The following is a 27,176-nucleotide window of genomic DNA, read 5'->3' on the forward strand; positions in this document are numbered from 1 at the left end:
CCCTCAAAAGAAACTAATCATCCTCTATAGTAGCACCACCAAGTGAAGAGCCACCATATGCACTGCCACCACAAAGATAGGTGGTCAACTGATCACTCCTAACACTCTTTGACACTTTGTTTATTACAAAGTTGTTCTTCATGCTATGCTAAAATCTGTTTTCCTTCAACTCCTACTCTTTGGTTCTACCAAGTAACTTAATCATAACCTGTGCCTTTAACAATCCACTAATAATTTGGTCATATATCCTGTTATTTCTTTGAAGTTTTATTGTTGTAAATTTAGGAATAAACGTTATATGTATATATATCATGCCTCTAGTTATAGTAACTGCAGCAATAAGTTGTAGTGACCATGATATATAAAATAAAAGACAACTTCTGATAAACTTCAGAGGTATTTTTAATATCAAACCCCTGACATGTTTAACGAGAGTCATGGTGGCTGAAGTGTCTCAGGAATTCCAAGATATCAAAGCAGATGACTAGGAGTCCTACTTGCATGAGAATTCTAAATTCTTTTCCCCTCCTTCACAAAGACATCCTGGGAAAGGAAGGCTTTGCTCAGATCTTATGGGCATAAGAATTCAGACTAGAGACTGGGTGTGGTAGCTCACGCCTGTAATCCCAGACTGTAGGAGGCCAAAGATGAAGAATTGCTTGAGCCCTGGAGTTTGAGACCAGTCTGGGCAACATAACAACATTTTTTTTTTAAAAAAGAGTTCACACTAGAACATGAGAGAAGGACACGGCTAGGAGCTCCAATATTTGCAGGGCAAATAACTTACTCTGAGGTAAAAGAATTGTGATTAGTGAGATACAGAATCAGGGTTTATAGGTATTTAACAAAATACTGTATTTATTTCCAATCTTGCATTACCTGGCTCAGCCTGAGGACTTGATCCCAGAACACAGAAAGGGAGAAAATGGTAGTTACTGGTTGAGACAAAGCTTCCCTTGCCTTCAAAAACCCCTGTAATGGCAGGAAAAGTCAGGTTCAGATACTTGAGAAGATAAAGTAAGAGCAGAAAAGCAGTGATGAACAGCAGCAGGAATGAAGAAAGAAAAAAAATGGGAATAGAGGAGATGACAATAAATTGCCCCACGAGCAACAGTGCTGGTTATTTCTTGAATGAAGGGACAGTAGAAGCAAGAAAAGACAAATAAATCCCACACTGGAAAAAAAAAAAAAAAAAAAAAAAAAAAGTCATACCAGCAAAAACAATGATAAGAAAACATTAACAACTGCTGACAAGCTGCAAGCTGGTTTGAGTCATTTGAAACCAAAAGGGAAAGCAATAGGAATTAGAAGTGGGGCTTGATATCATACTAACACTAATAAGTGAAGGTATTCATAATCAACACACTCTGGGATTGTAATTAGGTTCCTGTCTTCCCTACACAGGGTGAGATATGAGAAAACAAAGGTGATACCGCTCAACAAACTTGAATTCATGTTGACACTTTTTCTACTCTTAAGAGTCAAATCAAAAGAAAATTTGTAAAAATCCATAAACTTTGGTCAAATAATCAAGGTGGTATCTATGGCTCACTACTTATATAGTTAAAAGAGCATTTCTGCATAATCTTGATTGGTGCTCATGTTGAAGACTCTGAGGCACTAAAATATCACCAGTATAAAGAGTACATTTTTGGTATATGGTAGCTACCAAGGCAAACAAGTACTGTACACAAATAAACTTAAAAGATATTTCAGCAAATTTATTTCAACATATGGACAGGGTACCTACTAAACAAAGGCATTATTTTAACACAGAGGATCAGAGATTAAAAGAGACAAATTCTATTGTTAAGGACATGAAATGAAAGATTATATTCCTTGAGCACTTTAGTGATTTGTTTTATTTTGTTTTTAGAGACAGGGTCTCAGTCTGTCACCCAGGCTAGAGTGCAGTGGTACAAATATAGCTCACTGTAACCCCAATCTCATGGGCTCAAGGATTCACCTCAGTCTCCCCAGTAGCTAGAACTACAAAAGCATGTCACCATGCACAGCTAGTTTTAAAAAATTTGTGTAGAGACAAGGTTTTGCTATATAGCCCAGGCTCATCTCAAACTCCAGGCTGCAAGTGATCCTCCTGCCTTCTTAGCCTCTCAAAGTGCTCAGATTGGTGAGCCACTGTGACTGGTCAACACCAATAAGGTTAGTTGTACCAAGAAAAAGACAGCATCATTGCTCCTGCCCCTGTAAGTTTCAGAAGTACAGTACAAGTTTCCCAAGTGTTTATTTCATCAGTAGTGGGTTATTAACAAGTTTACTAGTTGGTGTACTATTTATAGGCCTATTATAAGCAACAACCACTCACTAGCTCAATTAACTATATGAAATGTGCCTGTCCACATACAGACTTGTTAAATTTAGGACTCTCATTCAGAGTACTCATTCCCAGAATTAACTAAAGAGATATGGGATTAATTAACAAATTATTCTGGAATCAAAAAATCTTGTTAGAATGAATGTTGGAATTTATCTAATCAAACTTTTCTTTCTACAGAAATTACTTTTATAATGTCATCCAACTAGGGTATGAACACATATAATGATGGGACTTCGGTACAAACAACTCCATTTTTATACAGCTATAACTGTTGGACAGTTCTTCCTTGAGTAAAAAATCTGCTTCCTTATAACTCACTCTCACCTGTTGGTCTACACTCTGCCCATTAGGGGTACAGAGAACAAAGTCTTCCAAGTCACTGCTCTCTTTTATAGGTTGAACATCCTTTACTTGTAAGATGTTTCTATAGTCTTTTAAAAGAAACAGTTCATGCTTCTATGATCTTCTGGTTATCTTCCTTGAGACAATCCTAGTTTGTTAATACTTCTTTTAAAAATGGTAAAAAGATACCATCTAAACAGCATACGCCACCATCTGTTTTGAACTTACATTTCTATTTTTGCAGTCCAAGATCTCATTCGTTTTATCTTACGCAATTGGAATTCAATAGATGACTCATTTTAGCTCTGGTTCTGCTAAAATAAGCAATGCTATTCATAAAGTTAAGTCCTATCTTGTACTGTAGTAGACACTGACATTTGTTTTGGAGCATAGACTCTGAAGTCCCTTTGTGTGATTAAAAAGTCTCCTTGGTATGAGGTAAAGATCATCACTCCTACAGGTGCTGATAATCTAACAGGCAGTGATGAGTAACTACACAATTTCTGTTGCAGAAGTGGTATCTGTGGGGAAGCAAGTAATGAGTTCTCAGTGAAGAAGGTGAAGGGGAATAATCATGGCACTGATGATGACCTTCTAATTAGATCATTTCTATGTGGATGCCCTTTTTGCCCCATTTGGGCTATAACTCTTCACTGTAATACACCCCTAGTGTGTGAATGGTCTGACTCTGCTGTGGCTCCTACAACCCAAAACGGGGTTCCCCTCTACATAGATGGCCTCCTTACTCTTGCTTGAACTCTGATTTCCCCATGCTGAACCATGGTGTCAATGACTATCTCATTCTGCTCAGGTTCTTACACCCCACACCAAACTGTCTTCTTGAGGATACCTTCCTCAGCCTGATTAGGCTCTTACTCCCTATACCAGGCTAGCTTCTTGTATAAATTCCCTACTCATTCTGCTTGGGTTCTAACTCCCTGCACTATGCAGTTCTCTGAGGTGATATGCTCCTCACCCAATTTGGGTTATGACATCACAGTCTGAGGAATTATAGCTTGCCTCTCCCACCCCCCAGTTCCTACCAGTGCACTGTCTATTTTGTTCTGCCCCACCTAATGACTTCAGGGCTGAACTGTTAGGAAAGGAAATGAGAAGAGGCAAAGTTTGAACTCAAACCCAAACATGATGTGCTTAACTACTACCCTGTTAGATTAATAAAATTAAACAATCATCAATATTTTTGCTTGTCTTCCTAAAACATATAATTTGAAGGGGCCAGGACATGTAACAACTATTCAGGTATGGCTTGTCTGTATATTTTTTGCTTTTTACAACTTTCCCTCTTGCATGTAGTGGCATGGAATCACCAAAGTAAAAGTGCCATAACAATGCAACACTACCAGGTATTTAATTAACAAATTGTTACTTTTAGCCCCATTTATTTATTTTGAGGTGTTATGGAAGAAAAGAGAAAAAGACAATATCTGAATCTTAATAAAGAGGATTTTTAGCTACAATTGTTTGTCTGTATAAACACTGCTTGCCTGACACACAGAAATGCTCAAGAAACATTAATTTTTCTCTTCTTCATTCAAGTTAAGCATTTATTGAGAATTCTTTATGTGTTGCATGCTGTGCAAGGCAGCAGGACTACAAACACATGTAAAACTTATTATTTGACTTAAATTATTTCCGTATGTGTATTTAGGGCTAGAAGAGGAGAGAGACTGAAGCAAAAAGGCTTCACAGAACAGAAGATAGCTAAAGGAGGGTACCAATTTATCATCAAGAGACCCAGCTCTACATAGGGTTCTTAGGAATTCACCACATATTCTTTATAAGATAATATGTAACCCAAATTTAGAAAACCTGTCTAATTCCCTATTCTGTATAGCTCTCCACAAAATAAAACTAAGAGGGGCAATCTTTAGCACACATTACAAAGATCTATTAATATTAAACCTAAAAATTACTCATTCAATAAGTTTTTACATTTCTGTATACAAGTTACCAGGGAAAATGACTTAATTTTTACAGTATCTCTCATTATACAAGACAATCTATTGACAAGCTATCAAAGCACTTCACTACAAAAATATAAAAACATCAAGTTGTTAGATCAATTTCAAAATACCACTCAACAGAAAAAAACCGAGCCAGATTCAAGATAGTACACTAATTTAAAAAGCAATCATGTATTTTTGCTGAAACCAATGGACAGTGGCTTCAGATGGGAAAAAATGAGACATGGGCCCATAACAGTAGTATATATAAACCTAACTAATAAGCAGAATGGGAAAGAGCTAGAACAGAAAGCAACACTTTAAGATATTTAAAAGTGGTGCATGATCCAAAAGGATATGAAATAAGGAAAAGAGCTAAGGGAAGACAGACATCAAATTGTGAAGAGGACTCAGAAAGAATGGTATGGGGTAATAAAAAATGATCAAATCAAATGAGCAACATATATTTTAAAATTATTTTCACTATAAATATGAAACATATATTTTTAAAAACAAATATTGAGTTCTTGTTTCCAGCCCACAGTAATTTATTCCCTTTTCCCCTTTTTTTGGGTAGAAGGAAGAAAGAGAAGCTCAAGAATGCATTTAAAAGATTACTTTCTTATAACTTATTGAGCATTTCTAGATATCTGTAGTAGGAAGATTTCTGGTCCAACAGGTACCACATATTTAAACAACTTTTTCAGCAATTTCAATCTCTTGGTGGCTATTCAAAAAAGTGAAGCTATTCTTTTCTTCTGTTGCTTTTTTTGAACACTTTTCTCTCCATCTAAAATGCCTTGAGACCCTTTGTCCTATCCTGTAATTTTGAACAGTCAAAAATACAAAGAGGGGAGAGCCTTTTTTATTTTCTATCTGGTTCCCTTTATCCTTTCCTGTGTTTTTGAAAGTTCTGCCTAGTAATTTTAAAACAGTCTCCAGTCTTACAATCTATAATAGAGAGAAAGAAGTCTGTTTTCCACTAGAACAGAGAAATGTGTCCCTGACTAACAATATCTTCACATGGTAGTTAGATCCTGCCATTAGGATACTGTTAGTATTACAAGCAGATTATAAATTAGATAGGCCTTTTTGTCCAGACCAAAGGGATCACTGCCATATACAAAATCAATTTAATTGATTTATGGGGGGTTACAGATTACAGTTACAAATTAGCTTTTGAAATATAAACTATTTATAATTCAGTGTCTGGTTAACTGTAATCAACAATTTTTTGTATTTTAAGTCACACTTAAAAGAGTAAGGAGTAGCTTTATCTGCAAATGTGTCTGAAAATATCAATGCTATATCAGTTAAAATGTTTCTATTATAAGGAATATTTATTGAAAACAATTTGAAAAAAAGATGTACAAATAAACCCAAGGTGTATGCGCTATTAGAAACTCATATTCTATCAGATACAAAGTATAAAAATAATTTTCATAAAAACAATTGAGACATGAAGACAGGCAGGTTTATTATACTTCTTGTAAATTCACCTACCTAGTTTCCCTTAATATGTGAACTCTACCTGTTTGTGAAGTTACCTTAACTGCTGCACAAATGATTTAAATTAACTTAGATATATTTTTAGCTCTCAGAAACGCAAGGTTTAAAAATAAATAAGTGGGACTTAATTAAACTAAAAAGCTTCTGCACAGCAAAATAAATAATCAGAGTAAATAGGCAAACTACAGAATGGGAGAAGATATTTGCAAACTATATATCTGACAAAGGACTAATAGCCAGAATCTACAAAGAACTCAAACAAATTTAAGAAAAAAAGAAAATGCCAATAAAAAATGGGCAAATGATATGAACAGACATCTCTCAAAAGAAGATAAACAAATGGCCAACAGAACATATGAAAAAATGTTCAACATCACTCATCATTAGGGAAATACAAATTAAAACCACAATGAGATACCACCTTATACCAGTCAGAATGGCCATTATTAAAAAATCAAAAAACAACAGATGTTGGTACAGATGCAATCGAAAAGGAACACTTACACACTGATGATGGGAGTGTAAATCAGTACTGATGGTGGGAGTGTAAATCAGTACAATCTCCATGGAAATCAGTATGGAGATTTCTCAAAGAACTAAAAGGGAATCTACCATTTGATCCAGCAATCTCACTACTAAGTATCTACCCAAAGGAAAAGAGGTTGTTACATAAAAAAGACACTTGCACTTGCATGTTCATCACAGCACAGTTCACAATTGCAAAGATGTGGAATAAACCTAAATGCCCATGAACTGATCAGTGGATAATGAAAATGTGATATACACACACTACGGAATACTATTCAGCTGTCAAAATGAATGAAGTAATGTTTTTTACAGCAGCTTGGATGGGATTTGGAGAGCATACTGTAAGTGAACTAACACAGGAACAGAAAACCAAACACTGCATGTTCTCACTTATAAGTGGGAGTATAACTACATATCTGTATAGGCATAGAGAATGATAAAACGGACACTGGAGACTCAGAAGGGGAAGTGGGGACAGGGTGGAGAGATGAAAAATCACCTATTGGGGACAATGGGCACTGGTGGTGGGTACACTTAAAGCCCAGATTTCTTTGTCACTATACAATGCAACCATGTAACCAAAAACTGTATATCCTAAAGCTATTGAAAGAAAGAAAGAAAGAAAGAAAGAAAGAAAGAAAGAAAGAAAGAAAGAAAGAAAGAAAGAAAGAAAGAAAGAAAGGAAGACAAGGTTTAAGTGTCAGGCTAAACATTTTAATTTTAATTATTGATCTAATTACGTCTCTGAAAAGAGTTAGGTCTATTTCTTCTTTGATTACATAGATTAGACAGTCTAGGGAAAATGGTGGAAGAGAAGGGTACTGTGAAGCCTGGTTTGAGTGGGATAGTCTTGTTTTACACCAGTTATCTTGAAATAATTGCTAGACTCCTTTCACTCTCAAGTGTATCCCAGTTTGAATGACAATAAAGTGTCTAATCACCCCACTTCTAATGTTCGCTTTGTAAATTAAAGCAAAAAATATTAGTTAAGTACCCAATATACAATAGGCCAAGAATTGAAGGGGATACAAAGAAATATAAGAAATGGTATCTGTCAGCAGGGCATGGAGGCTGACGCCTGTAATCCCAGCACTTTGGGAGGTGGAGGTGAGAGGACTGCCAGAGCCCAGGAGTCGAGACCATCCTGGACAACTTGGTGAGATCTCATCTCTACAACAAATCAAAAAATTAGTCGGAGTGGTGGTGCACGCCTACAGTTCCAGCTACTTGGAAGGCTGAGGCAGAAGGATCGCCTGAGCCCAGCAGATTGAGCCTGAGGTGGCCATGAGCATGCCACTGCACTCCAGCAAGGGCAGCAGGGTGAGACTCCAACTCAAAAAAAAAAAAAAAGAAAAAATGAGATGGTATCTGTCCTTAAAGTGCTTAGGTCTTAGTTGGAGAGACTGAATAAACATTTTAAGTTAAACAATACAAAATTAATTAACTTTTAAAATAAAATAGAAAAAATATTATAAGATGACACACAGTTATTTGGCAAATGAATGGCAAAATAATTGGTATTATTATGGGTTTTCACAGGAGATGGGGCTCTCTTTCTATTAACGATAACACCACAGCACTCACCAACATTTATTGAGTGCCTTATGTGTGCCAGGTCTGATTTAGAGTGTTTTACATGCATATTAGTAAACCCTCACAATCAACCTATGAGATGTAGTATTATTAATAGGGATGGGAATTTTATTGATGAAAAATACTCACACGAAGGTTAAGTAACACATGAGAGATCATTTAGCTAGTAAGCAGCAGAGTTGGAATTTAAACCCAGAAAAGTCACTGCCCTTTTTATTGTTTTCATCTTCACATATGAAAGTAGTTCTCAAATGGGGGCAATTTTGCTCTCAAGTGGATATTTGGTGATGTCTGGAGACATTTCTGTGTGTCATAAATAAATAGCTGACAGGGAGTTCCCAGTGTGCAGAGGCCAGGGATTCTGCTAAATGTCCTATAATTCAAAGAACAGCCCCCCAGAGCAAAGAATTACCTAGTCCAAAAGTCAACAGTGCTAATGGGGAGCTCACTAAAGAAAGACTTTCCAAAAAGCCTGTTAAAGGTAAGATTGGAGCTCAGACTTGAAGTACTGGTAGGATTTAGGTAGACTGGGGATGGTGGTGATGGGAATGAATTCCAGATAAGTGAAATAGTACAGGTAGCACAAGACTGGTTCAACAAACAGTGAATAAGCCAATTAGAAAGACTGAAAGAAAGCAATATTGAAGTAGAAGTAGCAACAAGACTGAAACTTGAAATGATCTTTTTGAAAGACCAAGGAACCTGGAATAGATTATCTGGAGATCTGTAAAAGGGGAAGTGACATGAACAATATAATATACTCAAGAATAATCAATATAATCAGGAAACCAGGGCAAGGAGACTAGTTAAAATATTACTGCAATACTTAGGTGATAAGGTCTCAAGAGTTTGTGCTTTTGTGTGGTGGTAGTGAGGCAGACAGGAAGAAACCAAAAGCACATATACTACTACTGTGTATTATAAATCTTTGAGTTTTTTGGTCTCAAACAATCATTATCAACTGCCATTCCTCTTACCTGTAATGCACTGAACATGACCATCGTCACTTCTCATTGTAAACACTTCCCCTGGGTTAACTTGTACTAGAATAACCTTAAAATGAGGAGAAAAAGTATTAATCAAAACAAACAAAAAAAAGACTAAGAATATAAAAATACTAAATATTGCTAGTAACAGAGCAGATGTGGGCTATTCAACCTTATGAAACTGGAAAGGAAAATGGGGATTACACACTTATAATATGGGTTTGTTAAGAATGTATTACTTCACTTTTCTAGAGGTAAGACTTAAGCTAAAAATAAAAGGAACAGAAAAAGAAGAAAGTAACAAACTTTTACTGGAAAGAAAAGTCAAAAAGTTTTACTATGAAACAAAGATGGAGTCAAATCACAGACTATATGAACGATCTATGCCAGTTCATCAGTTGCGAAGTACTTCATTTTTCTAAAGATAAATTAATAGGTAGAGCATGAGTTGAACACACTTGAACTAGTATAACACTTTAAGTTATATCTAAGAATGTGATAAATTAATCCCTCCATCTTAGGTAATTTTCTTTTTATTGTAAAGGTAAAACATACTAATTTTATGACATTTGCAAAAAAGAGAAAAATACTAAACTAGGGGAAAGAAAAACTAAAGACCTGCTATCCTGACATAAATACTGTTAACATTCTGATAAATTTCTTAGTCTTTTTTTTTTCTTCTGCACAGACTTGATCACCCCTAAATTCTAGATATAAGATATTCAATTTTATATCTCTTTTAAAGTTGAATATTATAAAAAAAGATTTCCATGCAATTATTCAAAATATTCCATCAAATGACCAAACTATAAACTACTTAACCTTTCCCTTAATGAAAGGAATTTAAGTAGTTTTCAATTTTACTATTATTACACACAATGCCAAAGTGAACATTTTGGTATGTGGTTTTCCTCTTTCTATAGCTAGTATTGTTTCCTTATAATATACACCCAAACCAGAATTCTGGTGCCCTTATAACACTGCCTTTTATAAGGGTTTTACTACTTCATAATCCTTCTCATAGTCTATGAGAACACTCTTTTACTACATTCTCTGCAATCCTGAAATTTACAGTTTTAAAACCTTTGCTGCCTTGACAGATGAAAATAGGATATTACAGGATGAGTATCCCTTATCTGAAACACTTGGGACCACAAGTGTTTCAGATTTTGGATTTTTAAAAATTTTGGAATACTTGTATATACATAATGTTATATCTTGGGGACAGGACTCAAGTTTAAACACAAAATTCACTTGTCTCATATACACCTTATATGCATAGCCTGAAGATAATTTTATACAATATTTTCAATAATTTTGTGCATGAAACAAAGTTTTGACTGTGTTTTTAACTGCAACCTGTCAAACGACCAGTCACATGAGGTCAGGTATAGAATTTTCCACTTGTGGCATTATGTTGGTGCTCAGAAAGTTTTTGATTTTGAAACAATTTGGATTTTTGAATTAGGTTTTATCAATCTGTACTATTGTTTTAATTGACACTTCTTTGAGTATTATCTCTAAGTTTGTTACTAGCTCTTTCGTAAATTGCCAGTTTATGTCTTCTTACCCATTTATCTTTTGAGTTTTTAAGTGTTGTTAATGATGTATATGAATTATTTGCAGATTAAGAATAATAATATTGTACTATATTATGCTGCACATATTTTTCTCCTTTTGTGTTCTTTTTCTTTACTATAATTCTTTATTTTTTTGCAGTCAATGTTATCAATTTTTTCTCTTGTGATAGCTTCTATTGCCTCTTTATTTAAATTTATCTGCAGCGGTTTCTCTTGCCCATACCAGCTATAGTATGTCTCCCTTTCTTTCCTCTTTTCTTTCTCTAATCAAATTTGTTTGAAACTTAAAAAAATAAACAAATAAATAAAAATAAATTTATCTGCAAATCTGTTGTCCAATGATAGTCATTAGCCACATGTGGCTACCAAGCATTTGAAATGAGGCTAGTCTGTATTGAGACGTGCTGTAAATGAAATACACACTGAATTTCAAAGTCTTAGTAAACCTAACCAGAGCAAGTAGGCGAGAGAAAGAAATAAAGGGCATCCAAAGAGGAACGGAAGAAGTCAAATTATCCTTGTTTGCAGATCTTATATGTAGAAAAACCTAAGAAATCCACCAAAATAAAATAAATTTAGCAAAGTTGCAGGATAAAAAAACCGACATATAAAAATCAGTAGTGTTTCTATGTACAAATAGCAAACTGAAAAAGAAATTAAAAAGATAATCTCATTTACAAAAGCAACAACAATAAAAATATGTAGAAATAAATTTAACCAAAGAAATGAAAGATCTCTAGAAGAAAAACTATAAAACACTATTGAAAAAAATTGAAGAGGACACAAAAAATGGAAAGATATCTTATGTTCACGGATATCTGTGGTCCTATAGATATATTACCCAATATATCTATGTTACCAAAAGTGATTTACAGATTCAATGCAATCCCTATCAAAATACCAATAATATAATATTCTTCATAGAAATGTTTTAAAAATCCAAAAATTCATATGTAATCACAAAAGACCTGAATAGCCAAAGCAATCCTGAGCAAAAATAACAAAGTTGGAGGCACTACACCATCTGATTTCAAATTACACTACAGAACTATAGTAACAAAAACAGCATGGTATTAGCATAAAAACCAGACAAATAGATCAATGGAACAGAACAGGGAGCCCCCAAATAAATGTACACACTTACAGCCAATTCATTTTCTAATTTTTTTAAAACTTCCTCTGTTTTCTACCTTTTAGCTTCGCCTTGACTTAAAACTCAACCGCCAACTCATTTTCATCATAGGCATCAAGAACATACACTGGGGAAAGGGCAGTTTCTTTAATGAATGGTGCTGGGAAAACAGGTTATCTATAGGCAGAAATATGAAGCTCGATTCCATCTTTCATCATACATATAAAAACAAACTCAAAATGAATTACAAGCTTAAATGTAAGACCTGAAACTATAAAACTACTACAAGAAAACACTGAGGAAACACTACAGGACAATGGTCTGGAAAAATATTTTTTGTTTAAGACCTGAAAAGCACAAGCAACAAAAGCAAAACAAACTGAACTACATCAAGCTAAAAAGCTTCTGCACAACAAAGGAAACAACTGACAAAGTGAAGAGACACCCTGTAAAACGGGAGAAAATATCTGCAAAGCACCCAACAAGAGACTGATAACTAGATTATATAAGGAACTCAAACAACTCAATAGCAAAACAAACCAAATAATCTGATTAAAAATGAGTAAGAACCCTGAATAAACATTTCTCAAAAGACATACATAACGCCAACAGGTATATGAAAAAATGCTCAACCAATCATCAGGGAAATGCAAATCAAAACCAAAGAGAGGAATTTTAATGTTTCCAACAGAAACATTATATATATAATTATATATATATATATAATTATAAAATAATTATAATTTTTTTTCATGTTTTCACTTGGTTACTAAAAATTGTAACATTACTTATGTGGCTTACATTGTATTTCCATTAGACAACACTAATCTAGAAGTTTGATAAGTACTAGTTTCTATCTTCTCCTAGTTTTTATAGAATGTAATTGCTTATATTTGTTTCCTTAATGTACCTTAATTTATCTGGAGAAGATTCAAAAATATTTTTCCCCAGAAAGCTGACCAGTACAATTTGATAAATTTAAGATACTTCCATTAGCACACTATATACTCACCTGGTCTACCTCACTCATGCCACCATTTGCTCTGGCAAAAGTAACTTTGGAAATATGTTTTATTTGAATAATTTTGAACCCTTTAACTTGAGATTTGCGATGGGTACATCTAAATTATTACTTTTCTAGTCCAAACATTGCTTTGATATTGACTGGTGAGAGAAGTGCTATAACAGGAGCAATAAAGTGCTATCAAAGCACATAAGACTAAGTATCTAAATTAGTCCGCTACCTGAGCACCTATGTATATGCACATTTGAATGTTTAATGGCTCTCTGGAGTGTATAAAACTTAAGCTGAGTCCTAAAGACTCAGCAGAAATTAGCCAGGCAAGAAGAGTAAAAAGGCCTTTTAGGCCCCCTAAGACAGTAAATGCAAAACTCAAGGACTGGAAACACTATGAAGTTTATTGTGTTCAATAAACCAAAAGAAGTTCAGTTCTATATGGTTAGAGCACAGGGGTGAGGGACAAAGGGAAAGGGTAAGAAATACAGAAAGAGGTAGATAGGAACCAGCTTATGAAGGATCTTGTGAACCATTTTAGGAGAAATAAGTTTTACTTACGCAAGGTAGTGTCAGGAAAGATTAACCTGACACAGCATAGCAACTGGGTGCATGCAGGCAGGTCAGTTAGGAGGCTACAGCAGTCATCGAGGTAGGATTCTTTAAATGCATTGATGGTCTACTTTTAATTTTTATTATTTCCTTTCTTTTGTTTTTCTTAGGCTTACTTTTCTGTTTTTCTAACCTTTGCAGTTGAATACTCTAATTCATTCTCTCTTTAATAATATATACATTAAAGATGAGTTTTACTTTATTCAGCTTAACCATATGGAGTATTTTCACTATTATTTTTCGGATTTTCTGTCACTTTCTTCTCGATCTCTTTTGTGATCCAAGAACTGTTTTAAAACATACTTAAAATCAAAGTAGGTTGAAGGATTTTCATTTTGCTTTTATTTCCAACACGTTTAATGATTCCAACAAATCTATGGTTCTTAATTTGTTTTTAATACATTCTGTCTTCTCCATGCCTTCCTAGTTAGTGACAGAATTTGATACTCGTGGTGAATTACTGAGACCAACAGGGAGTTAAAGTACAAGACTTCTTAACTTGGGGGCTACAGATGTGATTCAAGTGGATTGTAAATCACCCGGAATGGTCTATGAAACTTTCTGCAGATATTATAATTTCTGAGTTCACTGGTTAACTACATTTCATTAGATTCTTTTTTTATTAAATTTTATTTTATTATAGAGATGTGGGGTACAAATAAGGATTAACTACTTAAGTAGGTTGCATGCAGGTGAAGTTTGGGCCTTCAAACAGTTTTCTCTTCTCCTGGTACAGAACCAGGTCATTAGATTCTTAATGGGATCTGAGACCCAAAGTAAATTAAGCATTACAAGGACAAGGAAATCAAGAGAAAATGATTAAAGCAATAAAGTGAATTAAAGCTGAAATGAATCAAGAGAAAATGATTGAAGCAATAAAGTGGCTAAACTACCTATATATTTTTGTTTTATCTCCACTTTATTCTGTGGATATAGATGCCTAAAAATGCAACATTTTGACAAAGCTACTTGGTGCTGAGGTTATCATGACAGAATGCCAAACTAACAGACAATCTGTAATTATTGAGAGAAAGATAAGAGACATTAGAGAGGCAATTAGAAAATACAAAAGACACTGCTTTAATGCAGTTGATAGACAAATCAGATATATTTAGGGAAAGAAATACAAATGTGGGCATATCTTACATATTCTTGAAGAATAAAAGAAAAAATATAATTAAAATCTACAAACAATCTATGAGCTCACTTTTTAAACACATCTAAGAATTTTTAGCTCTTCCCTCTTGTGACCTTTATAGGAGAGTAGCCAGTGAACAGGATAATACAATCCTTCTTCTGACTTTCCAGGTTGTAATTTAGTACTTTTTTGCCTATCTGATCATGTCTGTTATAAACCACTCTAGTCCAGCCAAACATGCCATCTTCATTCCTTGCTCCTGCCTCTACTCTTTTGCTCATGAAGTCTTCTCTAGGGTAACTAAAAAACATTGAGACTGGTTTTTGAACAAACATGCAAGAACAGTGCTATTATGAATATAAGCTTTGAAGTAGCTCTAATCTGTGTCTTCAATCTGCTTCACTGAGACAGAGCAGGATCCTCTTTTAGAGGCCTACTGGCCCTCCCCTGCCCAAGCATGGAAAAAAAGAAAAATCGTGAATTGCTTCAAGGGAAATTCCAGGCAGCTAGCTAGCCCTGAGAAATAAATGAGCAACTTGATAAGCAAGAAAGTAACAGAAGCTTAAAACAATAGCAAAATAAGTTAAAACTAAACTCTTTATAGAAACTAAAGATAACACCTTAACATTTGTTCCTGAGTTGTTTTCAGAAATGTGGACCCCCATCAAATGGATCCACTGGCACACAGACCTCAGATAAAGAGGAAATGAGGACTGAACTCTGCCATTTTGTTCCAAATTTCTTTCTTTCTTTTTTTTTTTTGAGTTGGAGTCTCACTCTGTCACCCAGACTGGAGTGCAGTGGCCACCCCCGGCCACCACAGCCTCAACCTGCTGGGCTCCGACGATCCTTCCGCCTCAGCCTTCCGAGTAGCTGGAACTACAGGCGCACGCTACCACGCCCGGCTAATTTTTGATTTATTGTAGAGAAGAGGTCTCACCAAGTTGCCCAGGCAGTCCAAATTTCATCCTCGGGGGCCTGGTGGAAGTTGCACTTGTTATCCTATAAAGTTAATTGGCTTAGTACTATCTGTTTCTCACCAGGCTATGAACTCCTTGAGGCCTTGGACTGTTATTTTTCTTCTTGGTGACCACAGAACATGTAAGAATGTGTGCCATACAATGGCTGTTTAATAAATGAGTTTTAGATTAGTGAATAAATTTCATCTTCTATTTCCTTGGACAATAGGTCTGTTTACCTTCTTCTTTTTTTTTTTCTTTCCATGCTTGGATAGGGGCGGGCCAGTAGGTCCCTAAAAGAGGATCCTGCTCTGTCTCAGTGAAGCAGATTGAAGACACAGATTAGAACTACTTCAAAGCTTATATTCATAATAGCACTGTTTGGTTTTTTTTTTTTAACTGAATATGAGTATATTAGTTGATATATGTGTATATCAAGCTTGGTTTTCCTAGTGTTTTTTCCCCAACTTTATATAGTGAATGATTTCTTTATAGAAACGATTAGTGTTTTCTAGAACTCTACAGTACAGTCAATATATGAGAGGTAATCAATAGAACTTGGTTCAATAAGTATGAATACTTCTTGCCTACTACACTACATCGCTAGGCACTGTGGGAAACTATAAAGGATATAAAATTTTGGCAAATTATATAAGTATCTACTCAACCCTGTTGATCAGGGAAGATTCCTGCTTAAGATGATTAACTACATAGAATTCAGAGGGACAGGCAGAAATTAATAAGATAAAGACAGAAAAAAGACATTTCAAGGAGAAAGCACACACAGTACACACAAAATCTTGAGAGTGAAAGAGAACTTGGACAATCTGAATAAAGGGAAGCAGTGTAGTATAGCTAACATTTAAACTACTTTGAGAAATGCAATGGAAACAGACAAGATTGGAAACATAAACAAAATAGTGAGCACTTGCCTCTAAAAAAAAAAAGGCAAAGAAGAGAAAGTAAGCTGGGCATGGTGATGTAGTACACCTGTAGTCCCAGCTACATGGGAGGCTGAGGCAGGAGGATTGCCTGAGCCCAGAGGTTTGAGGTTGCAGTGAGCTAAGATTGTGCCACTGCACTCCAGTGGTGATATCAGAATTGTAATAAACAGCCTCCAATTTTCTACTTCAAAAGGAGAGAGCAATTGATGGCCAAGGAAAAAAGAAATGTCATTAAAATCAGATACTATGTAGTCAAAATCAAAATGAAGAAAAAATCCTGATAGAGTTTTTGAGAGGTCCAAGCTATTGGTGGCAAAGTTGTTTCTGTTTCTCTTCAGAGCTTTAGGAAAAATTCTGTAGTAGACTCGCTTTGGTTGCCTTCTTATATATTAGAGTATGAATGAGATACATTACTTGTTCAACCTGAGGAAGTAGAAATGTCACATATGCCAGGAGAGATATTTAATTTGACAACTTCACCAAAACTATATAGATTTCTTCTTGGAAATAGAGGATCTTGTGATAATCAGTGAATTTCTGAGCTTTTCAGATATTTTCAACAGTGCCTAGAATACACACTCTTTATTCAGGGAATATAGTACATCTATAGCTACAAGAGGTGTCCAACAAAGTCCAAGGATTTGCTCATTGCCATGGCACAGAAGTAAGTTTTCTGTTTTTTTTGAATTGGAGTCTCACTCTGTCACCCAGACAGTGGCCGCTCCCTGCCACTGCAGCCTCGACCTGCTGGGCTCCGGCGATCCTTCCGCCTCAGCCTTCCAAGTAGCTGGAACTACAGGTGCACACTACCACGCCTGGCTAGAAGTTAAGTTTTCAATGCTTGCACAAACTCCAGTGATCTCTAATAAACAAAAAGTACTGGTCATTGCTTGGCCCCCTTTTCTACCTTGGGCAAGTGAACTTTCTCTTCCTCTCTCTCTCTAATTTACTTTTTAAATAAATTGTATTTTCCAAACTTAAAAAAAAAAGCATTGAGAAATTTGCCTGGCAAAAAAAAAAAAAGGTTGCTCAATTTCTACCTACAAACTTGACACCTCCAAACTCAACTAATGTCATATCTTGCTCTGCTAGCCAACCTAATGAAATCAAGCTCAGATTTTTTTGTGTTTGTTTTCATTTTTGGAATTGGAGTCTCACTCTGTTGCCAGTGGCACACTCACAGCCACCTCAGCCTTGACCTGCTGGGCTCAGGCGATCTTTCTGCTTCAGCCTTCCAAGTAGCTGGAACTACAGGCACGCACCACCACACCCAGCTAATTTTTTTATTTATTGTACGGACAAGGTCTCGTCAAGTTGCTCAGGCTGGTGTTGAATCCGTGGGTTCAAGCAATTCTCTCGTCTCTACCTCCCAAAATGCTGGGATTACAGGCATGAGTCACCATACTGTGCCTCAGATTTCTTTTATACAGGCTACTGGAAGGCTCCCTCTGGAGTGACAGTTTGGAAGATTAAAATGGAAGCCCTGACTGACAGGGAGAATGGAGTGATAGACCCTGACAGTGGAAATAAAGCCCTGCTTAATGGAGGACAGCCTACAGAGGAACTTCTGGGTAAACTCAATTAAACCATGAACCTGAAACCTGGTCTCTTCTTTTGCATCAGAAGAGTGGGAGTGAACTGCCTTCTAGCCAGCCACACTCCTTGTAATACCAAGAAAACACAGAAAAAGAAACCATAATAAATAGAAGACTAAGAGAGTCTTCTCTCATAGATGAGGCATAGAAACCAGCCTGCTAATCAGATTGCTACTTCACAGATTCATCTTAGGTTTATTCATAGTACTTGTACAGAGTTAATAAACTTTTCTGGTGAATTACAAATAATCTATTGTCTTTTTTCTAATTTTTAAAAATTTTCTAATTTTGTTCCTTAGAAAATATAAAAGAACTAAATTTTGCCTATTTAAAAAAAGGAGAAAATCAAATTAGATTAAAAAACACTACAGGGAGAACAATCCAAACACACTATTATGATAGGCTATTTTAGAACCTATCTCTTTGATTAACAGAACAAGCAGATAAAAAATTATTCAGTATATAGAATGTTTGAACAACACTATCAATGAGCTTGATCTAATGGCCATGGAAAGAACACTGCACTTAACAATGAAAATATATACATTCTTTTCAAGCACATACAGAATTGAAACAAAAAAAATCATAAGAATGGATATCATCATATAGAATATCATCAAACTGCACAAATTTCAAATAAATCATTAAATGTCTTCTATGTACATTTAAGTTAGAAATCAAGAATTTTAAAGCACATAAATATGTCTGCAAATTTTTTTAAGTTTCAGTAATTCATAGGTCAAGGAAGAAATTACAATGAAAAACAGAAAAGGAAGAGAAATGAATTATAATCTGTTAGGTCAGTGCACTAAATTGTTGCCACAGGAATGCAAAGAATTGCACAGAAGGTAGATTAGGGAAAAGGGAGTTTATTCAAAAGTAGATCAAAGAAAGAGTGAATCCACTTTCCCAAGAGTAGAGAAGGAGCTAGGATGCTTAAAGGAAACACTGACCCTGAATGCTCAGGGCTAGGGGCTTATAAGGCTTTTTTTTCAGAGGGGCAGGCAGACATTGTTGGGTAAGATAACACAGGGGCTGTTGCCATGGTAATGAGGTGATATTTTGTTTCTCATATCTTTGACAGCAGATGGATGTGTTGGTCAATCATGAGCACATAGACAAAGGTGGGCTGGTTGTTGGATGGGTGAGTCAGTCACATAGTCATGAAGGGCTGGGCCAGTAGCTGGTAGATAAATTCTAGGGACAAAGATGTTAATCTTAACATCTTATGACCAAGTAGAATGAAACTCACCTAGAAGCCTGGGAAACTGGTTGTTCTTCTAGTTAGTGATTATCGCAATGCATATAGCACTGACCTTAAGTACATGACCAGGTTTGCTCAAGGTGATCAGAGAAACTTCATTTTGGGCTCTGTCCTTTCAAAACCAAAATGTTATAAAGTAAAATCTTCAGAAGCAGGCAAAATTGTATTTATCAAAAAACATAGATCTTTAAATACGTATAATGAAAAAGACAGAAAATTAATATATTAAGTATTCAACTAAGTGACAAAAGGTATAGTTAATCCAAAGAAAGTAAAAAGAAAATAGAAACAAGAGCAGAAATAATCTGAAAACAAAGAAACGCTAGAGGATGACAGTTGTAAAAGTAATCAGGGTTATCAAAGATAACCAAGAGAAAAAATGCAAGGAATAAAAAGTAATTCCCTTTTCCAGTCTGGGAATTATTTTTCCCCCAAAGAGATACTCAATCCTTGAAGGATTTTATGTAAGTAGATGGTTTTCAAATGCATTTTATAATTATCTTTCTATGTAAATTTTATTTAGGGGAATATTAAAATCATGGCTCTTCTCCCAAGATTTTCACAAGGCTGGCTTGTTATTACTCCAGTATTCTATCCATTGATCCATCCATCCATCCGTCCATTCATTTATTTATTTTATATAGAGATGGGATCTCACTATGTTGCCTAGGCTGGTCCCGAACTCCGGGGCTCAAGCAATCTTCCTGCCTTGGCCTCCCAAAATGCTGGGATTACAGGAGTGAGCCTTACTCTGGTATTTCAGATGTCATCTTCTCAAAGAGACACTCCTTGGCCACCAAATTGTAGGTACATATACTCACACACTTTCTACCATATGGATATATTTTATTTATTTATTTATTTATTTTTTATTTTTATTTTTTTTGAGTTGGAGTCTCACTCTGTCACCCAGACTGGAGTGCAGTGGCCGCTCCCGGCCACCGCAGCCTCGCCTGCTGGGCTCCAGCGATCCTTCCGCCTCAGCCTTCCGAGTAGCCAGAATTACAGGCATGCGCTACCACGCCCGGCTGATTTTTTGATTTATTGTAGAGATGAGGTCTCGCTGCCCAGGCGGGTCTCAAACCCGCGGGCTCAGGCATATTTATTTATTTTTATTTTTAATCTAGTATTTATCACCACCTAAAATTATTTTGTATGATCATTTGGTTAGTTTTATATTGAGAGGTTTCTACTCTACTAGAATAAAAGCTTTTATAAAAGCCAACACTTTGACTTGTCTTATAAAATTCTACACCCTAGAGCATGGCCGATAATAGGTTCTCAATAAACTTTTGTTCAATGAATGAACAGCTGAACAGTGGAGCACTGTGGAAGTGTGAGAAATTCATTCATTCATTCAATGAACAATTATTGAGATTTTATTGCATGTGAGGATCTATACTAGATGAGGATCAAGCAGCAAACAAAACAGACAAAATTAACTGCCTTCATGGCATATTAGAGAAAGAAAGTTATAGGATTCAAGTTATGCCACTGAGTAATACCAACGGAGATAATTATTTTTAAAAGACAAAATTGAAAATGTTTGATTAGAATTAATGTATATAAATGTACATGTAGTTGAGAATCACATCACTTTTGCCAACAACCCAGGTCAAATCAGGGTTTCCTTGGAATAAAGGTGCCTGCCTAAATACTAAGCCTATACATAGGTTTCTGGCAAGTAATCAACAGATTCTTGGTCATCTCCAAAATGTAGAATTCACATAACTTCAAACGATCTGTATTACTGCGTCACTGTATATTCAACTGCTACAAATGCAGTGAAATTTTCCATTATCTCATCATAAATAATAGTATGATGTGATGAGCAAAGAGAAGAGTGAAAGGCGAGAACTACAAATGACGGACTAGTTATCTGACCTAAGATATATATGACAAACAACTATTTCTAGCATAATCATAAATGAACTGACCACAAAAATCTTGTAAACAAAGCAACTCTCAGAAATGTGACAGGTAAAGACCCTGGTAAATTATCCATAATTTTGTGACTTATATTATTGATGTCTCTATTAGCACAGGGGATATCATAGAGCACATTTTACAAATACAACATCATAAAAGGATTATGTAGTATTTTATTAGACTTTCAAAACCTAAGTTCTTCAATATCTTCAAATTTCACAGAAACAATCACACCCTTAACTTTGCATGTATCTCAGATACACTGCTAGTCTTCCAATTCCCACTAACTTTAAAGAATCAGAGTCCAGTCTTGTTACAATATTAATAAAAATTCTTCAATTTGTTTCTCTATTCAGTTAATTTCTCTTCTTACATTTCTAGCAATAGATTTGTTGGCATATTCAAGACCTCATTCTACTGGTATGATACATCAGCCTGGCAGTTTTCCTTTGTCATGCATTAGTGTAAATGCTGGTAACTTCTAATGTCTGGATTGAGTGACAATAGTGCATGAGATGATATTTGAGAAAAGCAATTATCTGAACATATGTCAATAGTCCAACTTCAAGCATCTTGAAAAGAGATATGCAGAGTTAGTGAATATTTTAAGTGTATTCTGAATTACAATATTCAGTGCTACTAATATATTACTTCTTGAATAATAGATAAACATATGCTTAAAACACATGTTTGGGGTAAGATGGCTACTACTAAAGGGCAGATTAACATTTATAATGATTGTAAATAATGCCATACCATGTAGACTTTTAAATTATTCTTATAAGTGTACTATAATGATATATGAAATATGTATACAAACACATTAAAAAACACAAAAGGGGTCTTATAATAAAAATGTCAGTGATTAAAGTTATAAATATGCCTAATATGTATGTCAGTGGATACCACAAAAATATAGAAAAACATGACTAAAATTTAGTGTTCCCTAAATATCTTAGTAAGCCATAAAAAAGATATTTACAATGGCTTGAAGAAGTTATAGAAGACAACAGATAAGATTTAAAGAGGTTCAAATACAAAATTATTACTTAGGGGAGAAAAATAAGGCAGGACAACAAAGATATCCCTGTAGTGAGGAAGAAAAGAGAAAGATAAGGGGGCATATATGCCAGACAGTGGTAAGCCTGATATAGAAACCTCTAAACAAACAGATCATACATTTGGGGAAAATTTAGAGCTATGTGAAACCTGGTATCACTGCCCAAATCAGATTTTTTTGAAGTAAACTAAAATATAATTATAGGTATGATTCAAAAGATTGCTTCATTTTACAAAACCATTCAGCAAACTATTCTCTTATACAGTAAATTCCTCCAGTGTATTTAACTTAAACACTAACTTACATCAAACAGGCACTTAAAGTGAGGCATATTCAAATGCATATTTATAATTAAAAAATTAGAATTTGAGCACCATCTTGAAATATGAACTACTGAAAAAAGTACCAAAATTTAGTCACTTATGTTCTGTCTATACAAATAAACTGTATTCAAATAGAAAGGCATAATCATTTATTAATAACATTTGCATGTATTTTAAAGGAAAAAGATGACTGAATAATATTTTTAAAACATGTATATCTTACTATCTAATTTTCAACCGCTAAATATAACTTTGAAAATATTATTTTACATTCCAATGGTAATACATAATTCCTTGGTTCCCTGCTTCAATTTTCCTTAACTGCTGTCAGTCTAAGATTCTTCTATATAAATGAGAATAGAAAAATAACTTTACATCTGTCCCACAGCACTATCAAAGTCTACCACAAGAGAAAATGTGTACCAGATGGAAGGGAAGATGTCTTAGAATCATCCTGGGACTTTTCCAAAATGCTACATATGTGTTAGGTTCCTCTCTGGAGGGGAAAGAGTCTGGTGTTTTTACCCTAGCCTGAATTCTAGGGAAACAATCATTCTTCTAACGTAATTACTCATAAGTTGCTAGATGGCAAGCAGAAAAACAATGCTATTATTTATCACTCTGGAAAGTGTCACTACTACTACTTTAAGTCCTAAAGGAGTCAATAAATGATGCAAAGTCGGTGCTAATATTTTAGAGTCTCTAAAGAAAAATTACAGAAAAAAAGCCCATATTGTTATAAGTTGTTCTGTACAATTAACAAAAATTTAACTTTTCAAACTTTTAGGAAGTGATTTTAAAGTTTGTTTCTACAATACTCTAATAGTTTAAATTTTTGAGTGATATTTGTCTAATTACAAAATATTTAAGGGTGTATTAATTCCTAAAAATGTTCACCTATATTTTTGTAAAATAATCAAATTATATTATATTATTTTTGTAAAAAAATACATTATAAGAAAGTAAAAAGTGTTAGCTGGGCACGGTAGCTCACTCCTGTAACTCCAGCACTTGGGGAGGCAGAGACAAGAGAATTGCCTGAGCCCAGGGGTTTGATACCAGCCTGGGCAACTTGGCGAGACCTCGTCTCTACAATAAATCAAATAAAAAAAAAATTAGCCTGGCATGGTGTCACATGTCGGTAGTTCCAACTACTTGAAAGGCTCCGGTGGAAGGATCACCTGAGCCCAACGGGTTGAGGCCTCGGTGAGCACGGGCAACAGAGTAAGAGTCCGACTCAAAAAAAAAGCAAAGAAAAAAGTGTTTATGAATGGCATCAGTTTTACAGATATAAGATAATTTTCTCCTTTCTACCCCCAAAGACACATAGCTTTCATTCTTCATTGACTTTAGGTCTGAGAGGCACAAAGTAAACACCTCACATCTCTATTTCTGAACCGCAGTACAGGGTTTAGCAGATACAGTAAGAAAATCAACCTAGAATTCAAAAACATATATTCATGTTTCCAATATTTACAAATAAATTACCTTGGCTACCATATTAGTTTGCTAGGGGTGCCATAACAAAGAACCACAGAAATGTGTTTTCTCAATTGTTTTCACACAGTGCTGAAGACTAGAAGTCTCAAATAAGGTGTCACCAAGAGTGGTTTCTTCTCGGGCCTTTCTTTAGGACTTGTAGGTGGCGTCTTTCCCTGTGTCTTCACATGGTTGTGGTCTATATGCGTTTGTCCCAATTTCCTCTTTTTATAAGGATACCATTCATAGTGGATTAAAACTCACCCTAATAACCTCATTTTAATTTAATTACCTCTTTAAAGACCCTATTTCCAAATACAGTCACATTCTGAGGTTCTAAAGGTGAGGACTTCAATATATAAATTTTGGGGTGGAAGGGCAATCCAGTCCATAACAGCAACTCCCAAATTATAGAAAACACACAAACATTTGAAATGTCTGATGCTTTTAACCCCCTTCTTATCCAACAGTTTCTTTATGCTTGCAGATGGGTGCCAACTTAATGAGATTGAGAGGATAAAAAAAGGGGAAAAATCCTTGGACCTTATATTCTTTATTGGTAGTTAACAACATACCTTCAGCAATGGTTAGCTAAACCAAACCATTTATTCCTTAACCCATGACTGAAGGTCTTCAGATTGCTTCAGCACTCATGGGGTTGTGATGATTAATGAGTTAATATATGTTAGGCACTTAGGGCAGTGACTGACATATAATAAGAACTATCTATGCACATGCATGCTAGTTATTATTGTAAGTACTGTATGAGTACTCTTAGTATTATTATCAGTGCAGATCTGTCACTTTAGGATTTGCCCCTGGCCTAGCAGAAGTAGATATACATGAGAGAAAATATACCTAGAACACAACGTTAACTGGATTTCTCCTGATGATCCCCATGTTCCCACTTTTCATATTTTCCTCTACTGGTCCTTTAGCTCTCTTACTATCCGTCTGTTCTATTCCTTTCAATCTAGCTTTCTAATGGTCATAGCTTCACCTTCATTTCCTGGTCTGTGATTTATTTATTATTCTCCAGCATGACAATCAATTCAGATTTGATTTCTGCTATCTGACAGGGTTTTTCAACCTCTACTGAGGACTTAGCCTTGAACGAAGAATTTCTTCTTCAGAGAATTCTATTCATCCTTCAAGACTCTGACATCCTAAAGCAATATTACATTATTCCTACTCTTAGAAATAAAAATGAGGCCAGGCTCAGTGGCTCAGCCTGTAATCCCAGCACTTTGGGAGGCTGAGGCGAGTGAATTGTCTGAGCCCGCGGGTTCGAGCCCCATCTGAGCAACTTGGCGAGACCTCAGCTCTACAATAAATCAAAAAATTAGCCAGGTATGGTAGCACTCACCTCTAGTTCTGGTTACTTGGAAGGCTGAGGCAGAAGGATCGCCAGAGCCCAGCAAGTAGAGGCTGCAGTGGCAGGGAGCATGCCATTGTACTCCAGTCTGCATGACAGAGTGCGACTCCAACTCAAAAAAAAAAGAAATAAAAATGAAACCCTAATTCCCCTAGCCATTGAATGGACCCTCTCTTGGTCAATGGAGACCCCAAGAGAAAACTTGAAAACTGAGTTTCATGATGAAAGGGAAGACTGAACACACTTCCTTAAACAATCTCCCTTGCTAATTGCCATTTGGCGTTCTTCCCTTAGGGCTAAACAGAAACCAGCTCTTTCAAAAGACTTGATGCACTAGATTTAAACCAACCACCTGATTCTGCTCCTTCTTTCTGTGGTTTAGATAAAACAACCAAACTGCATTCCTTCCTGATGAGAGACCGAGGAGTGCTGACCTGAGGATGCGCAATGAGAGTTTTTGTGCCCTGTACCTTTTGACATTAAAGGGTAGAAAACTCCACCACCGGGTAATGCTAACACTTGCATTTTTAATGTTTGTTTGTTTATTTATTTAAAGTCTGGGTCTCATCCTGTCACCCAAGCTGGAGTGCAGTGGCACAATCACAGCTCACTGCAGACTTTACCTCCTGGGCTCAGGTAATCCTTCTCTCAGCCTCCCACGTAGCTAGGACTACAGGGGCACGCCACCACACCCAGCTAATTTTTAAAATTTTTTTTGTAGAAACAAGGTGTCATTATGTTGCTTAGGCTGATCCCGAACTCCTCGGCTCAAACAACCCTCCTGCCTCAGCTTCCCCAAGTGCTGAGATTACAGGCATGAGCCACTGTACCTGACTAGTGCTACCATTTTTTGAACACTGGTCCCATGAAGAAGCACCTTCCATAAATATTTATGACTCTTCCTATAGTTTATTGAATATATATATCTGGCCACTCTACTCAGTATAAATTCCTGTTCCCTTTCCCCCTCACTCAAAATATGTATTTCTGACTGGAGGTTATGCTGCCCAGCCTGTCAGAAAGGCCTCCCTGCAGGCTGTAACCCTTTAAGAGAAACAGGGCGACCAGGCACAGTGGCTCACATCTGTAATCCCAGCACTTTAGGAGGTGGAGGCAAGAGGATTGCCAGAGCCCAGGTGTTCGAAACTACTCTGGGCAACTTGGCGAGACCTGCTCTCTACAATAAATAAAAAAATTAGCTGGGCGTGGTGGCACATGCCTGTAGTTTCAGCTACTTGGAAGGCTGAGGCAGAAGGATTGCCCGAGCCCAGGAGGTCGAGGCTGCGGTGGCCATGAGCATGTCACTGCACTTCAGCCTGGGTGACAGACTGAGACTCTGACTCAAAAAAAAAAAAAAAAAGAGAAACAAAGCACTACTTTCCAAATGTATGAATTTTGTCATTCTTTGGTTGACAAGTCCAAAGCACTATGCACATCCTTCTATTACAACAGTTAGTACAGGTAGTTAGCTGTTTACATACTGTCATCTACACTATAACACGAGCTATTCA

At 35.8% G+C, this 27,176-nt stretch overlaps 1 protein-coding gene across 2 annotated transcripts in view; it reads right to left on the reverse strand.

Annotated features, from left to right (window-relative positions):
* The window catches only part of FNDC3A (fibronectin type III domain containing 3A), a 153,676-nt gene that overhangs the window by 104,120 nt on the left and 22,380 nt on the right, over positions 1-27,176 (reverse strand). Inside the window, exons 2-3 of one of the 2 annotated variants that reach the window (XM_008051761.2) lie at positions 9,252-9,327; positions 880-972 (exon numbers count right to left, since the gene is read on the reverse strand). In XM_008051761.2, the coding sequence (XP_008049952.1) occupies positions 880-972; positions 9,252-9,327 (169 nt within the window). The remainder of the gene's footprint in view (positions 1-879; positions 973-9,251; positions 9,328-27,176) is intronic. The other variant, XM_008051763.2, reaches the window with a different exon arrangement.

The sequence above is a fragment of the Carlito syrichta genome, unplaced genomic scaffold (assembly GCF_000164805.1).
Source record: "Carlito syrichta isolate Samal-C Ts95f unplaced genomic scaffold, Tarsius_syrichta-2.0.1 Scaffold232015, whole genome shotgun sequence".
Lineage (NCBI taxonomy): Eukaryota > Metazoa > Chordata > Mammalia > Primates > Tarsiidae > Carlito > Carlito syrichta.